Here is a 17608-nt window from a genome sequence, read left to right as displayed (position 1 = left end):
CAAATAAATAAATATTTAAAAACAAAGAATTAGGGCCAGGTGATAGCAAAGGGTAGAGCGTTTGCCTTGCATGCAGCCAACCAGTTCAATCCGAGTCCCATACAGTCCCCTAAGCCTGCCAGGAGTGATTTCTGAATGCAGAGCCAAAAGCAACCCCTGGGCGCAGTTAGGTGTGGCCCAAAAACAAAAATTAAAAACAAAAAACAAAACCAAGAAAAAAAAACCCACCCAAAGATGGAACTCTTCTACAAAGTAACACACTTCCTATTTCCCCCTACCTAAAATGTTCTGGGTACAGATCTTTGTTCTGGGTACAGATCTTTTCTTTTTTTTTTTTTTTTTGGTTTTTGGTTTTTGGGCCACACCCGGCGGTGCTCAGGGGTTACTCCTGGCTGTCGTCTGCTCAGAAATAGCTCTTGGCAGGCACAGGGGACCATATGGGACACCGGGATTCAAACCAACCACCTTAGGTCCTTGATCGACTGCTTGCAAGGCAAACACGCTGTGCTATCTCTCCAGGCCCCTGGGTACAGATCTTTTGTGATGGGGTCAAGAGGTGCTCAGGAGACCCAGGGGTTACTCCCAATGATTCTCATCAACTACCACTGGTTCAATACAAGGGCCAAAAGATGTGCTGCTCAGACCCTATGGTACAAGGGAACATGTGTTGGGAAGTGGATTGGCAGCATGCAAGGCACACTAATTTCTGTACTTTCTCTAGGCTCTCAGGCAACAGATCTGGCTCTCAATATTATTCAGAGATTAACTCAAAGATCTGCAACCCCTGAGAATCCAACCCAAAATTACCTTTCATTTAATCCTATTCACACTACATTGTTTCACCATCACTATGTCACTACACATTAACTACAATGTTAATTAACTGAAAATTAACTAATTCTTACCATTGTCATACATACCAGAATGTAAACTCTATGGGAAAAAGAATTTAGCTTGTTTTGATCACTGTTGAATGACTTGTCCAGGACTCAAAACAAAGGTGCCAAAAAATACTGAGTAACTGAATACATGGACTCCCATGGTCTATATTTTACCTGCAATACCATATTAACATTTTTGTCTATTTCTCAATAGCTTTGTTGTTGTCAAAGTGCCAAGAGTCATACCAGAGCCTCACATATGCAAGAAAAGTGTTCCTGGCCCCAGTTTGTAAAAGCAATGATCATAGGCTGGAAAAATAACACAGCAGGTAGGGCATTTGATTTGCTTGCAGCCAACATAGGTTTGATCCCCCTGCATCCCATATGGTCCCAGCACAGAGCCAGCAATAACTCGAGTGCCACTGGGTATGGCCTAAAAATGTAAAAAGCAAGAATCATACTTACCCACAACATATAATCTCAGTGGCCAGCAGAGGAATCGCAATGATTGGCAAAATAACAGTGGGCAAGAGAATATAGTTCAGTGGGGGAGTTTGTGGGTTGTATGTAAAAAGCCCTGGTCTCATTCCCAATCCTAGGCAAACACACAAAATATTTTATGATACAAGAAATGATACATGAAACTAAGGAGGGTGGGAGAGAAAGGAAAAGACTAGGGATCTAGAACAAATGATGATCAGAGTTGGTGCTTGAATGATATTAGGGTACTTGCTGACCCCTGAGTCCAGAGCCATGTGGGTTCTGCCAGGTATAGCCCAAAAAAACAAATACAAAGGGGAAAAAAACTTGCCTTGCATGCAGCTGACCTGGGTTCAATCCCTAGCATCCCATATGGTGTTGTGAGTCCTGCCAAGAGTGATCCCTGAGCACAAGGTCAAGAATAAACCCTAAGTACTGCAGGGTATGACCCATAAACTTAATTATATATAAATATAAATATATATATCTGGGGCAAGAGCAATAGCACAGAGCATAGGGCATTTGCCTTGCACATGTTCAACCTGTATTTGATCCCTGACATCCCATATGGTCCCTGAGCACCAACAGGAATGACCCCTGAGCACTTCGGAGTATGGCCCAAATAAAAAAAAATTCTCATTCATCCTTTGGGCCTCTACTCAGGGGAAGCCCTGTGCTAGAAAACAAAGTCCTATCTTTAACACAAAGCCTCCTAGACAAAACAATCAGTCCACCAAGTATCTATCAAGCAATTACAGTTTTCAAATAACTGTATTGCTTAACAAAACTTGTGTGTTCCCATCTCTTTCAGTTCTCCATTATAAGTGATGTTTTATCTATTCCCAAAGCAGGAACAACACCGTTATTATGTCACACAGCCAAGCAAAAGGGCTGACTCAAAACGGGTTGGGTCTCGAGGAAGTCTATTTGGGGCAGGACCTATTGAGGAAGAATACCATTTCTAGCCTCTTCCTGTGAGGACATGCCTGGGCAGCCAAACTCAGTTATCTCTTACAGCTGAGTCGGGACTGTCTCTGTTCCAAACTCCCTCAGATATTAAAGGATACCAAATCTCCAACACAGGACAAATTCAAGGACGCTGCCTAGATCAAAAGCCCTCGTTTGTCACTGTCACTCCCCAGATCAGGAAAGGGTTTTAGATGCCTGCCTAAGATCAAAGTCCCTCCTTTTCAGGGTCCCCATATTGCCTTATCAAGGGTTTCCAAAATAAACCTGCCAACAAAACTACCCATCTGATTAATGGCTCTTTGCCAAAAACCCAATACCATATGGTTAGAAAGTCATTTAGAAAGTCGGTCTCCATAATGGGGGTGAGGATGTCAAACTTGGACAAGGACACCTGTGAAGCAAGTGCTTTCTCTCCAGCCCTTCTGGTAAAATATTTATGCCCAGGACAGGAGAGACAGTGAGTGGATAAGGCTGACCGTTAGGCAATCCCCAGCCACCACCACTAGGAGTGATCGCTTAACAGAGTTAGGAACAAAACCTAAGCATTGCCAATGGTGGCCCTAAAATCCCCAAAATAAACAAAAAATAATCTTAAAATAAAACAAAGTGCTCAATCAGCACGAGCTAAGTTTCAGGAACGAGTCAGGCATCTGGCGTAAATTTGCCCCATCAATCCAGAAGTCAGGCGCCAGGTGTGCACAGCCTGCCAGGTTCAATCATAGGCAACACCGAATCCCTCCACACGAGTACACCCTGATATGGACACAACCGGGGTTAAAAAAAAAAAATTGGGGGGACAGGCCCGAGAGATAGCATGGAGGTAGGTCGTTTGCCTTTCACGCAGAAGGTCGGTGGTTCGAATCCGGGCGCCCCATATGGCCCCCCAAATGAGCCTGCCAGGAGCGATTTCTGAATGTAGAGCCAGGAGTAACCCCTGAGCAAAGCCGGGAGTGACCCCAAAACCAAAAAAACCAATATATAGGGCATCTACTTTTTTTTTTTGTAAGTCTGCAACTGCAATTGAACTGGCTTGCTGTATTCTCCTAGCTTTGCTTTGCTCTAGCTGACAACCCCAGGCTGGCTTCCTAAGAACACAAACTTCAAGGATGACTTGATCCAACGTGAGATCTTCACAAAGTGGGTCCACTGTGCACAGAATAAATAAACGAATGGAAAAGAAAGGAGTGAGAAGCGAAAGGTAAAAAGAAGAAGAAAAAAGAAACCAAGGCTGGGCCTTGGTAACTAGGGATCTAGAACAGAAAGATGATGACCAGAGTTGGTGCTGGAGCAATATGAGGACACTAATATCTTGCTGACCCCTAAGTCCAAACCCAAGCGGGCTCGGCCAGATGCAAACTCCAAAAAATGTGGGTCCCCCCCCAATTCCCTCTCCAGGCCCATGCATGGGGCTCGCTCTTGGCGCGAGCGTGCAGAAGGGCTGCAGCAGGACCAGGCCAGCAGGATCCGAGTGTGCGTCCGTCTACGCAAGGCCGCGTGCACGGCTGCCAAGACAAGGCGGGAAGCGAAGCCGGGCAGGCGCGGGCGGGAAGGCGGGAGGGCGGGCGGGCGCGGCCAAGTGCTCGGGCAGCCTCAGCCCGCGCGTCCGTCCGTCCGTCCGTCCCACAGCGCCCGCTCCCGGGCCTCTCACCTCGCTTGATCACATGCATCCCTGCTGGCGGCGACCGTGGGCTCTGCTCTCTGCTCTGGGTGAGGCGCAGGCGCCGACGGTAAGCTTAGGCAGGGCCGGAGGTTCAGTGAGCAACGGGGACCCGGGCAAGCACTCTGGCCGACTCCAAACTGAGGCGGCAAAACTCCGTTCTCCCGCGCAGGCGAAAGCGAAAGCGCGCGACGGAGTTTCGCGGACCACGTGACTCGGATGCCACGCCCCCTCGGCGCAAAAGGGGGCCCCTGTCGCCGCCATGTTGGGTGTGGCTAAGGGTTCCGTGAAGGAGCTGCGCTCACCGCCCTGTTGAGAAGGGCAAAATCTATGCAAATGATCCCGCGGGGATCTAGGGGGCGTGGCAGAGCCGCCGCGCCGCCGTGGCCCCGCCCCGGATGAGCGTGGCCAAGCCCCACTTGGTTTGGTTTGGCCCGGCGGGCGCGCGGGAAGCAACTGGCTGGCTGCCCCAGCGGATGCCGCTCCCTGCACCACGCCTCCGAGGAATGCACAGTTCCCGCACTTTTAATGGACTTTATGAGGTTTTGTTTGTTTGTTTTGTTTTTGGGTCATACCCGACTTTGCTCAGGGGTGACTCCTGGCTCTGCACTCAGAAATCGCTCCCGGCAGGCTCATGTGGGGGGCTATATGGGATGCCGGAATTCGAACCACCGTCCTTCTGCATGCAAGGCAAATAAATGCTTTACCTCCATGCTCTCTCTCCAGCCCCCTGGATTTATGAGTTTTTATTATTGGAATTTGATCATTTTGTGCAGGAGGCAGATACATGGATTTCAACATTTTCTCTCAATGTGATTGGCTTGCTTTAAAAAAAAAAAACTTGGGGGGGGGGCGGAGCGGTGGCACAGAGCGGTAAGGCGTCTGCCTTGCCGGCCCTAGCCTAGACGGACCGCGGTTCCATCCCCTGGCGTCCCATATGGTCCCCCAAGCCAGGAGCGATTTCTGAGCGCATAGCCAAGAGGAACCCCTGAGCATCACCAGGTGTGGCCCCAAAACCACAAAAAAAGTAAAAATAAATAAATAAATAACTTTGGGCCACACCCTTGCATTGCTCAAGGCTTACTCCTGGCTCTGTGGCCTGTGGTCAGGGATTACTTCAGCTGGTCCAGGGGACCTCACGGGCTGCAAAATCCTGGTCCACCTCGTACAAGCAAACCTATAGCTTCGGCCCCAATTTATTGGTTGTTTTTTGTTTGTTTTTGCCTTTCTTTTCTCCTACAAAGCCAGGAATAAGGGTGTTGCCAAACACCCAATGGTGTAAAGGGGTCTGGCTCTCCAATCAAGCATCACTCCTTGTAGAGCTCAAGGTACTGTATAGAGTTAGGAATTGAACTCAGGTCAGCCTCTTGCAGAGCAAGCGCCCTACCCACTGTGCTATCATTTCCACCACCACCCTTTTTGGTTTGTTTGTTTTTGGGTCACACCCGGCGGCACTCAGGAGTTACTCCTAGCTCTGTGCACAAAAATTGCTCCTGGCAGGCTCGGGGACCATATGGGATTCGAACCACTGTCCTGGATGCTGCATGCAAGGCAAACACCCTACTGCTGTGCTATCTCTCCAGCCCCGACCCCCCTTTTTAAATTAAAAATGTTGTAACAGGTACCCGGAGATAAGGGATACAAGAATGGACTTTTTTCTGACTGATTACTTCACCACATTACACTGAGAGTGTGGCAGGAAGAAGAGGGGCAGTTGTTGCTGGGAATCTTTGTGTTTAGATTCATTCCATTTTAGGTCCCTTAAAGACTTTATAAATTGTTTCAGTGGCCCCACTCCACTTTCCACCAAGGTAAAAGAGAGGTTTGGATCCGTCTGTTCTGAATCATAATTTATGGCTTATGATCTATTTATCTCTACTGGGTTCTCGGAATGGGCCACTCAGAGCTCCCCTCTTTTGCTAACAAGGTGGAAATGACTTATTGATAACAAAAAGTAAGATGACAGGGTTTTCGGAGCTAGGGGGGCTTGGACCGGGCATGTTGGGGCCCTGCGGGCCTTGGGGTGATGAGGAGCTTCGGGTGGAGAGACTCCAAAGGGTTTCTGCTCATGTTTTTAACTTTTCCAATCACTACAACAATCCATCAAGATAAGGCATTAATTAAAAGAGTACCAGGAGAGTAGAGGGAAAACTGCAATTTAATCTTTATTTTTTTATTTATTTTGTTTTTGTTTTTGTTTTTTTGGGCCACACCCAGTGACGCTCAGAGGTTACTCCTGGCTATGCGCTCAGAAGTCGCTCCTGGCTTGGGGGACCATATGGGACACCGGGGGATCGAACCGCGGTCCGTCCTAGGCTAGCGCTGGCAAGGCAGGCACCTTACCTCTAGCGCCACCGCCTGGCCCCAGTTTAACCTTTATATCACACAAAAGCACCTGGTTATTCATAGCTGAGTTGTAGATATCCAATGTTTTAGCATTAATCGAATTGTTGCAAGTCAGCCCCTGAAGAGGTTGACTGATGGAGGGATGGAGGACAAGGTCTTTCCTCTCCAGCTGGGAGCATGCATCTGCCACCCTGTCCAGCTGATGGTTCTGAGGTGAAACGGCGGGTAAACAGCTCACAGACAGTCAGGCTTGTGGAAATATTAGCTTTATTCGGTGGACAAGACTGAAGTCCAAAGACTCAGCATCATTTCCAGCCCAAAGCCTCTCGCCTTCCACAGACCCTGTTTTTATCCCCCAGAATCAGGTACCGCCCAATGGTGGGATCAGATACCACCCAATGGTGGAAGCAGAATCAGGTACCACCCTAGGGTGGGGGCAGAATGCCAGGTCACACCCTAGGGTAGGGCACAATCACCGATCAGGGTAGGGTCAGTAACATAATAATCCCCCAAAATATTTAATACACAACAATTCCCCCGTTTGTTTTTAGTAAACAAACAATATTGTCTATAATTATTAAAGGAAAAACTAGTCAATAATAAAAGAGCGGCTGTTTGCAAAAGCGCATCACAGGAAAATGTAAAGAAAATCTTCTAACCTAAACACAGGGTGTCTAAAACCAGAAACATGTATCAAGGAATCAACTACAAGCTCCTGAGAAGATAAATCTAAGACTTACATAGATCCTTCGATGAGACACCAGAAAGGTTGTGTAGCAGGCGAGAAGAAGCACCTTTTCTTTATTTGTAGTTGTTGTTGTTGTTGTTGGTTTTTGGGTCATACCTGGCAGTGCTCAGGAGTTACTTCTGGCTCCACGCTCAGAAATTGCTCTTGGCAGATACCAGGATTCGAACCAATGACCTTCTGCATGTGAGGCAAATGCCTTATCTTCATGCTATCTCTCTGAACCCATTTTCATTCAAGTCCAGGTAGACCAGAAAGTCCATCTTTGAGGTCATTGAATTAGGCCCTTATTTTGGAGGAAGACGAATATACCCCCTGCATAGTGGGGGGGGCACTGCAATGATGATCAATAGGCTTTTGAACTTAATCCAAGTTCTTAATCGGCAGCACATATACTAAAATTGGAACGAGTGGAACCAGTGGAAAGCAGAATTCCACATCCCATTAGCTCCAGAAGAGCCCGAACCTTCTTTTGATTTAAAAACCCAAAATTTTTAGTAGGGGCCACTACCATAAAAACACCAGCACCAATAAAAATAAAATGGAAATCTGACGAACCAATTTAGACAGGTCAGTGGCCCCTTAAAACTGATAAATTAAAGGTGCTGACAGAATTAGTGGAGGAACAGCTAAGTTTAGGACATATTGAACCATCTTTTTCTCGATGGAATTCACCTATATTCACTATAAAAAAGAAATCCGGTAAATGGAGACTTTTGATGGATCTTAGAGCTGTAAATTTATCCATGATACCTATGGGCAAATTGCAGACTGGTTTACCATCACCTGTAGTTATTCCAAAGGAATGGCCACTAATTATAATTGATCTGTAAGACTGCTTCTACCATATTCCTATCCACCCAGATGATAAAAAAACGTTTTGCATTCTCAGGTCCTTCTCTCAATAATACCCATCCCTGCAGATATTTCCAATGGACTGTTCTCCCCCAAAGCATGCTGAATTCCCCAACAATGTGTCAGTTTTTTGTAGATAAGGTTTTGAGCCCTGCTCGTGAAAAATTTCCTCAAGCCATGATATTTCATTATACAGATGATATCTTTTTTTTTTTTTTTTTTTTTTTTTTTTTGTGGCTTTTTGGGTCACACCCGGCAGTGCTCAGGGGTTACTCCTGGCTCCATGCTCAGAAATTGCTCCTGGCAGGCACAGGGGACCATATGGGACGCCGGGATTCGAACCGATGACCTTCTGCATGAAAGGCAAACGCCTTACCTCCATGCTATCTCTCCGGCCCCACAGATGATATCTTGATCACAATGAACAATGAAACAGATTTACAGGACTTATATTCTTTTTTTTTTTTTTTTTTTTTTGGTTTTTGGGCCACACCCGGCAGTGCTCAGGGGTTACTCCTGGCTGTCTGTTCAGAAATAGCTCCTGGCAGGCACGGGGAACCATATGGGACACCGGGATTTGAACCAACCACCTTTGGTCCTGGATTGGCTGCTTGCAAGGCAAACACCGCTGTGCTATCTCTCCGGGCCCAAGGACTTATATTCTTATATTATTGACTGTTTACAAACATCAGGACTGAAAATAGCTTTAGAAAAAATACAGATAATGCCACCATATCAATATTTGGGTTTTATTTTGGACCGGACGTCAATACATCCACAAAAAATTTCTATCAAAAAAGAAAACCCCGGGGCCGGAGAGATAGCATGGAGGTAAGGCGTTTGCCTTTCATGCAGGAGGTCATCGGTTCGAATCCCAGCATCCCATATGGTGCCCCGTGCCTGCCAGGAGCAATTTCTGAGCATGGAGCCAGTAATAACCCCTGAGCACTGCCGGGTGTGACCCAAAAACCACAAAAAAAAAAAAAAAAAAAAAAAAAAAAAAGAAAACCTCAGAACGCTTAATGATTTTCAGAGACTTTTAGGTGACGTAAATTGGCTCCGCCCTGCACTAGGAATACCGAGTGCAGAGTTATCTAATCTGTTTAAAATGTTGGAGGGTGACCCTGCTTTAGATAGCCCGATAAACTTAACAACAGCTGCCAAAAATGAATTGGACATCTTCTTGAGCAGATTACAAAAATCATTTCTCTTAAGATTCATCCCAGGAGAAAAGGTATTTCTGTTCATCTTCCCTAATATAGAAACCCCCACAGGGGCCTTGATGCAACAGTCAGGACCTTTGGAATGGGTGTATTTACACAACAAACAGCCTCGCTCAGTTGTCCCCTACTTGCAACTGATTTCAGAGATTATCATCAAGGCAAGACTCAGATCTATATCTTTACTACGTTTTGACCCAGATATAATAGTTTTGCCAATACCAAAAAAGGAAATTGAGTCAATATTGCCTCCTAATGAATCTCTACAAAGGGCCCACTCAGATTTCACAGGAGAAATATCCTCCCATTATCCAGAAGGAAAAACTTGGGACTTTTTAAAGAAAACTGTTTGTTATTTCTTTAATTGTTCAGGATTCCCCTATTCCCAATGCTAAGGTTTTTTACATCGATGGATCCCAAAATGGAAAAGGAGGAATAACCAGAGACAACATTAATATGACCATAGATACCAAATATAAATCTGCACAGAAGGGTCCGGGTGGTGGCGCTAAAGGTAAGGTGCCTGCCTTGCCTGCGCTAGCCTTGGACGGACCGCGGTTCGATCCCCCGGCATCCCATATGGTCCCCCAAGCCAGGAGCAACTTCTGAGCACATAGCCAGGAGTAACCCCTGTGCATTACCGGGTGTGGCCCAAAAACCAAAAAAAAAAAAAAAAAAAAATCTGCACAGAAAGTTGAATTAGAAACGTTAATTTACCTATTAGAAAATGTATCTGAAGCCATGAATATAGTTTCTGATTCTTTGTATGTGGTAAATTTATGTCATGTGATAGCACTGCTTCCCTTAATGTTAATAACCCGATCATACAGAACTTACTTAAACGATTACAGCAGCTTCTTCAAAAACGAACTGAGCCCATCTTCATCACCCATATTAGAGTCCACTCAGGTCTTCCAAGGACCGATAGCTCAAGGAAATAAAACTGCTGACTTGCTAGCAGTGCCTATATTTAAATCACCTGTAGAGGAACATTCAGCCCTACACACAAATGCTCGCCGTTTACATGTGAATTACCAAATTCCATGGAGGCAAGCTAGAGAAATTGTAGAAAACTGCAACACTAATAACCAGTGTCAACTTTTGTCCACCAGGTTCTCTCCCACCACACACATACACACATAACACACACACACAACCCTCCCAGTCTACATCTTGACAGGCATCTTTTGGGGGGTTGTTTTTATGTTTTAAGGATACACCGGTGGTGCTCAGGGGTTAAACCTGTTGGGCACAAGGGACTATATGGTATGCCAAAAGGTTCAAACCCTGGTCAGCCATATGCAAAGCAAGCATGCTATCTACTGTATTATCCCTCTGGCTCCAACAGGCATATTTTTTTTTTTTTGTGGTTTTTGGGTCACACCTGGCAGTGCTCAGGGGTTACTCCTGGCTCCAGGCTCAGAAATCGCTCCTGGCAGGCGCGGGGGACCATATGGGACGCCGGGATTCGAACTGATGACCTCCTGCATGAAAGGCAAACGCCTTACCTCCATGCTATCTCTCCGGCCCCAACAGGCATATTTTTAAGTTTTGTTGTTGAAGTTTAGATCTCATGATTTCAGTGTTGTTGACTGCGTGGTTCAGATATTTAGCTGTATCATTCCTTTACACCGACAATGTACCTGAATTCTTTTGCTTTCTGCCCACCCCAACTCCCATTACACTGCATTTGTCTCCCTTCCACACACTGCTTATGTCTTTCCTTCTGTCCTCTCTATACTTTGGGACCAAAGGGGATCTAGGCAGCAGCCCCCTTTAAAACATTGAATTCATAGGGCTAGAGCAATAATACCAGTGGGTAGGGCAGTTGTCTTCTTGCACGAGGCCAACCTAGGTTCAATCCCCAGCATACCATATAGTCCCCTGAACCTGCCAGGAACGATTCCTCAAGCAGAGCGAGGAGTAATCCCTGAGCACCACCAGGTAAGGGTAAAAAATAAAAATGGGTTGTTTTAGTCCGTTTTAAGGTCACACCCAGTGGTGCTCAGGAGTTATTCCTGGCTCTGCACTCTGGCAGGCTCCGAGGGACCATATGGGATGCCAAGGATCAAACCCAGGTTGGCCGAGTGCAAAGCAAATGCCCTATCCACTATGCCAGGGGTGGCGAACACGCAGCTCTCGAGTCACATGTGGCTCCCGGCCAAAATGTATGTGGCTCTTTGCCTCTTATCATTATTTTGTATACTGTGGCTCTTTGCCAAGTTTGGATTTTGTTCTGCTGCTTCTGAGGAGGGACCTCTGAGGAGAGATCTCCGAGTGGGTCCTCCCATCTCCCATCCCTCAGAAACAACTGCACGGGCCAGCGAGCGGGGTGGACTCGTGTGGATCATGTTGGGTCACATCTTGCTATTAGTTCTTAGTGTGGACGCAGCACACCCTCACCATCACTGCAGGATTTTGACCTTCACTCAAAATGGCAAAATTTAATATGTGTTTAATAGATTATTGTTAAAATTATATGCTTATGTGTGTTTGTCTGTTTTGGCAGGTCACTGCGTGGTGTGGCTGACTCTCACAGTTTAAAATTTTGGCTCTTTGTGTCAAACTTGTTCGCCACTCCTGCACTATGCTATCGCTCAAGCCAAAAAAATTTAATTGAATTCCCTAATCCAGTTATTCTAAAAACCACATATAAGTGAGATCATCCTGTGTCTATCCTGAATTTAACATGGTATCTTCCAGTTCCAGTCATATTACAGCAAGTTCCATAATGTTCCATTGTGTATATATACACCACATCATTATCCAATTATCTAATGGTGAACATCTAGATTGGTTCCAGGCCTTATCTATTGTATTAAATGCTACCATTAATAATGGTGTGTTTGGGGCTGGAGAGATAGCATGGAGGTAAGGCGTTTGCCTTTCATGCAGGAGTTCATCGGTTCAAATCCCAGCGTCCCATATGGTCCCCCGTGCCTGCCAGGAGCAATTTCTGAGCATGAAGCCAGGAGTAACCCCTGAGCACTGCCGGGTGTGACCCAAAAACTACCAAAAAAAAAAAAAAAAATAATGGTGTGTTTGTATGTCCTATTGAGTTACTGTTTTGTATGCTGGATTATAAGGTGTCTCTTAGAGGTGCCAGAGAGATAGCACAGCAGTAGGTAGGACATTTTCTTTGCATGTGGCCAACCCAGGACAGACCTGGGTTCCAATCCCAGCATCCCATATGGTCCCTCGACCAGAGCGATTTCTGAGCACAGAGCCAGGAGTAACCCCTGAGATATCTTAGTCATTTTGATTTTTTACTTCCCTAATAAGAGTATGAGTATTTTTATGTGCCTGATGGCTATCAGTTGGTTGTCTTCAGAGAAATCCCTGTTCTCTTCTCCCCATCTTTTGATTGGTTTTTGAATTTTTGTGTTGATCTTAATAGTTTACATCTTCTGGGGCCAGAATGATAGCACAGCAATAAGGCTTTTGTCTTGCACGCAGTTGACCTGGGACAGACTCAGGTTCAATTTCCCTAGAGAATGATGTTTGTAGTAGAGTTTAATTTGTCCTTTGACTGGAGAAAGACATTTTTCATATCCTTTCTACTATGCTACAGAAAGCAGAGAGAACATATAGTCAAGACCAGAAGAAGTTAAAATCTCCTACATGCTTTATTGGACTTCAAATAGTCTTATGAAATAACACAGAAAAACTCATGTGAAGGTGCCCAGGGGGTACAAGGCAGTCTATAGCCTAGCACCCTCCTAAGACCAGCCCCAGGCACCCCTACCCAAGGTCCAGAGTAGGATCCCAGGGCAAAGGCATGGCAGGGAATGGGGCAGAGGGAAAATACCTTTACAGCCATAGCAAAAAGAGGTAAGGGACAGAATTGTCTAGAGGGTGGGTGGGAGAAAGTGGTCACACAGCCGCCTTCACCTACACCATCTTGCTTTGCCACCCCCCCTTCTCAAAGCTGGCTGTGTTCTTTTTGAGCCTCTGGTCCAGGCTATTCAATAACATGAAAATGGGATCTGACAAGGATGTGTGGTGCAGGCACTTGGGAAATTCAGGAGTTTTCTTTTTTCAATTCTAAACTGTATTTTTGGTTCAAAAGCAGTATTAACCTTGCCCGACAGCTCCGGTGGCCCTGCTACTTTGGATCCCTGTATCATGTTGGTCCTGTGGCCAGGGATATGATGATCCTGAGCCCCAGGAGCTTTGGTGCTTGAGAAAAACAGGGCAGCAGAACCTTGCACAAACCCTCTGGTGGTATTGGGGAGCAGAGAGGCAGGTGTGGATGACAGAAGAGAAAAATGTGACTGATGAGCTTGTGACTCATCTTCGAACTAAGAAAGTCTCTCCCAATCTATCTTGTAGCCTGCCTCTCAAAATTCTTGAATGGCTTGTTCTCTGAGAAGAGATTTCACTTCCACATGGACCTCTTTAGGCTTAAATGAAACTGAGAGCATAGAGTTCTCTCTGGCCCACCAGATTTCCAAAAAACAATCCTCAGTTATGTGGGCCCTAAGGCGGGATGTTTAAACAGAACCACCATAGGGCGGAGTGGGGAGGACAGACCTGAGGCACAGGTGTCAGAAGTGACTCTTATCTTCCCCACCAGCTGCTAGGGGAAGTTGGGGAGTGGTAGGAGGGAGGAGCCTGAAAGCAGGACACGAAGAGAAACAATAAACCAAACCTCAAAATTGGGACATCAGAGACAAAAGCTGGACCCCATAGGTGGAGCTGGGAGCTGAGGGTACAGCAACTAAGACATGCACTGAAGTGGAAAGGGAGTGACGACCTCAGCCCATGGTCGGGAGGGAGGCAGGGCAGGCAGGCCATGGTGGTCAGTTAATAAATAATGTTGAAGAACCCAAGAATGCAGGGGGCATGTATGTACAGTGCTCAGGCCCCTGGGCCAGCCCCTCCCATGCCCCATTCTAGGAGCCACATATCTTGGAAGGGAAGGAAAGGCAGGCAGAAGTCCAGGGAAGGACATACTGTCTTATCACTACCACCCTCATCCTGCCTACTTTTTAAGAGGTTTCTTAAAGATTTTGAGAATCTTCTTCCGGCCTGGGCTAGAATCTGTCTCATCACCAATGGAGCCATTATCCTCCTCGGGCACTGCCTTCTTGCCAGCCAGGTGGGGAATGCGTGTATTTCGGCCAGCCTGCAGGGCCCGGCTGTCCCCCACTGATGGCATGTCTGGGTCTGGGGAACTGGGGCTATGAGAACGGGAAGAATCCAAAGGTGGAGAACCACTAGGTGGGGCTGAGGAGCTCAGCTCCATCAGGCTGTGGGCCAGCCCATGGTTCAGCGCCAGTAGCGTCTTCTTGTTCAGAGCGGGGCTGTCGGGCATTTTCTCCACCAGAGCGCCTGAGTGCACACCCTCAGTCACCCGCTGGCTGCCGTTGGAAGTCATGGCACTGAGAGCCTCATCTACAGCACGGATCTGAGGAGGCTTGGTTCCCAGACGCGGACGGTCACTCATGTGGAGGGAGGACTCCGAATCGGAATGGGTCAAATCCCTGGAAAACAGGACAAAGAGGAAGAAAGGGAAACAGAGGGTGTGGGAGGTGGGTAAGGCAGGACAGAAGAAAATGAAAAAAGCCAAGAGGGACAACATGAGAAAACAAGAACAGGACAGGAAAATGGGGGTGGCATAAGGGGTAGGAGAGAGAAAATAAGATGAGGTCATTGAAGAAAAGGAATGAAAAAAATTTAAAAAAGGAATGAAAAACAGGAGAAAAGTGAGTGTATTACAAGTAGAAGGTGAGGGGAAGCCAAAATAGGAAATGGGGACAGATGAGAGAAAAATGTAAGATAGCGGAGAAAGAAAAGCAAAAGGAGGATGTAGAAAGAAGGACCAAGGGGAAGGAGAAAGGAGAAAGTAATAGGAAGAGTAAATGAAACAAGACAAAAACAAATGTCATTCATAACTATCTGTCTGACAAAGATCTCTCTTGTGCCTGATGAATTCCTAGGTGCTAAACTGGTACAACCAGAGATTTAAACCCCTCAGGCATCCTCCTCAATAAAAATCTCTGCCCTTTCATAGCCGGTTAGATTTCTTAGGACTCTAATTAATACAGAAACCATTATAGCTTGGAGTAACCACTTAACTATCCACCCACCCACCTTCCTCTATTATGCCCAGATTAAATTTTAACCTACCCAGGTTAGGCCTCAAAAAACAGGGCGCATGCAGCGAGGGGGCCTGATGCAGGCTAGGGAGGAAAGGTTAGAACAGCCTTGCAAACAAGTTCTTACCCTAAAGAGTAGGATACTGTCTCTTTCAAACCCTCTCACAGGACTCAAAGGGGCAAGGGGTCACAAAGAAGTGTTTGAGAGTTCATACTTTTACTGGCCATAAAAAGGATGGAAATCTTTCAGAGTTCTGCTGGCAAAATGCAGAAAGGTGTAGGAAGATGATGGGACATTGACTCTTAAGGGAGCTGGTTATAGAAGATCTGCACTCCAGCAGTCTAAAGGTCTCTTTCAGGATCCCATGACTGGCTGTTATGACTTCGGTCAAGTCATTTAACTGTGTTGACCCTCAATTTAGCAAATGAAGATAAAACCAATTCATTTTATCTTGTGAGACTGTTTGGAAGGCAAATTATTTATATATATAGAAGAATAGTGGACAAAGTATCATGGAGAAATGCTAAAGGTATAAGGAGGCCGATCTTGTTCGAAGACTCAACTGTGGGACAGTCAGCAGAGGTTTCTTTGCAAGGCTGTGTTACAGGATGTTTCACCACACAATAGGCATGCACATACAGAGGCTAGTTCAGAAGTTCAAAACCATTCAAGGGAACTGGCTATTTTTAAAGAAGGCCAGAATACTACTATTCCAGGTGCCACCTTCTTGTTCTACAGAGAAGAATAATAGATATAAAGGACCCTTGCCAATCCTTCAATGTTCCTACATTTCCACCAGCCTAAAAATTCAATCTAGAGGAAAATAAGGGGCAAAGGGGAGTATTCAAGCACCCAGTCAGGAAGCCCAAGGGAAAGAGCCATGAGTGAGGGAGGAAAGAACCAAAGACATGAAAAAAAAAAAAAAAAAAAAGAAGCTATGTGTTAAAAGTGAAGGAGAGCAGTTGGCTTCTAAAACAGGCAAAACCTGGAGGTTGGCTTATGGCTATTGCAGTTTTAAATCTTTGTAGAAAATTAGTTACCCTACCTTCTTGGACCCCCATAAAGGTTTATAGGCCAAAACCCTTCCCAAAAAGGGGTGCCAGATATTTCTATTCAAGATATTTCTATTCTGTTTTATTCACATTTATAGTATTTACTAATATTTGTTCTTTTATTTAATTTCCTATATCTGATGCTGTCTTTGTTCCTATCTAAATATACCATTGCTGTGCAAAGCCCTAAGATGATCCTCTACATACAAATACCATTTCCACAAATGTATGAACTAGCAAAGATGCCAAGGTTCTGGGGACCAACTACACTGGGGCAAAGGTGATCTTTAGACTGAGGAGGTAGGGATCCTAGAAGCCTAAATGCTAAGGAAAAGAAGCCAAGAGGCTGGAGTCTTCTCGGACTCAATCTTTCAAGCTTACAGTCCATTCCTTTCCTTCTAGACTTTCCTGATGGACTAAAAACTAACACTTCCAGAGCAAGAAAAACACACAAACTCAGGAGTAAATCTGGGTATATATAACAAGAAATAAAAGCCCACCGAGGCCAGCTCACCTTTCCTCCCTGCATCTTTAAGACGATTTGGGCCTGTGGAATCCCTCCCCAAAGACTGGATTGATTTGAGTTTCTGTCCCAAGCTACTAACCTTACTAGAGAGCCTGTTTGCCTTTAGAGATGATCCTCTGATGCATGGTGCAAAAGAAAATTAAGCAGTGAACAGGCCAGGCAGATGCAAGTACCTCCCTCCACCTTCCCTCCCACTGCCCTTGGCTTAGGTCTTGGAGCATAAAATTCACAGCACCTCATAGTTCCCCAAACCCAACGGAGTTCATCCATATTGAGAGGAGAAAGTCTCCCTGAGTCAGTTGTCAGATGAAAATGGAGATGGAAATGAAAATGAAAATGAGCAGTTGTGCTTAATGGCAATGCTAGTACTGGTAGGTCCTTACAAAAGAGAAAGCAACACCCCAAGGATGACTATCCCAAGGGAGGCAGGACCAAAAGGAATCAGCAGATTGGGTAAGCAGGTTGCCATTCAGAGTTCAAAACAGACGTAGTTAAAAATGAGATGAGAAATCCTTCTAGAGGAAACAGACTTTCTGAGGGTCACACCAAGCTTGTTCCTGGCAGTCAGGGCAACTATTATGAGCCTAGCCTTGAAGTATTAGCAAGGAAAGTCATTGAAACTGCCAGACCAAACTGCAGAAAAAAAGCCTTTCAACAATTCTGTAGCTCACATGTGAGAGGACAAAAAATATTCAACAGAATCCCCAAATGTAAAGCCAGGTTCTAGGCTAAATAATTTAGCCTTTCACAACCTTAATTTCCTATTGTGAAAGTG

General features: G+C 45.7%; 2 protein-coding genes across 3 annotated transcripts in view; both read right to left on the bottom strand.

The window, feature by feature from the left end:
• The window catches only part of RRM1 (ribonucleotide reductase catalytic subunit M1), a 51399-nt gene extending 47244 nt beyond the window's left edge, over positions 1-4155 (bottom strand). The window contains exon 1 of the mRNA XM_049780259.1: positions 3979-4155. Within this exon, the coding sequence (XP_049636216.1) occupies positions 3979-3997 (19 nt within the window). The 5' untranslated portion in view covers positions 3998-4155. The remainder of the gene's footprint in view (positions 1-3978) is intronic.
• An 8605-nt stretch (positions 4156-12760) lies between these two features.
• STIM1 (stromal interaction molecule 1) overlaps positions 12761-17608 on the bottom strand; it is a 214971-nt gene continuing 210123 nt past the window's right edge. The window contains exons 12-13 of one of the 2 annotated variants that reach the window (XM_049780500.1): positions 16913-16949; positions 14464-14639 (exon numbers count right to left, since the gene is read on the bottom strand). In XM_049780500.1, the coding sequence (XP_049636457.1) occupies positions 14595-14639; positions 16913-16949 (82 nt within the window). In that variant the 3' untranslated portion in view covers positions 14464-14594. Of the gene's footprint in view, positions 14640-16912; positions 16950-17608 lie in introns of both variants that reach the window. The other variant, XM_049780499.1, reaches the window with a different exon arrangement.

Source organism: Suncus etruscus, chromosome 9 (assembly GCF_024139225.1).
Source record: "Suncus etruscus isolate mSunEtr1 chromosome 9, mSunEtr1.pri.cur, whole genome shotgun sequence".
NCBI classification, from domain to species: Eukaryota; Metazoa; Chordata; class Mammalia; order Eulipotyphla; family Soricidae; genus Suncus; species Suncus etruscus.
This window is presented reverse-complemented; position numbering and strand designations above follow the sequence as displayed.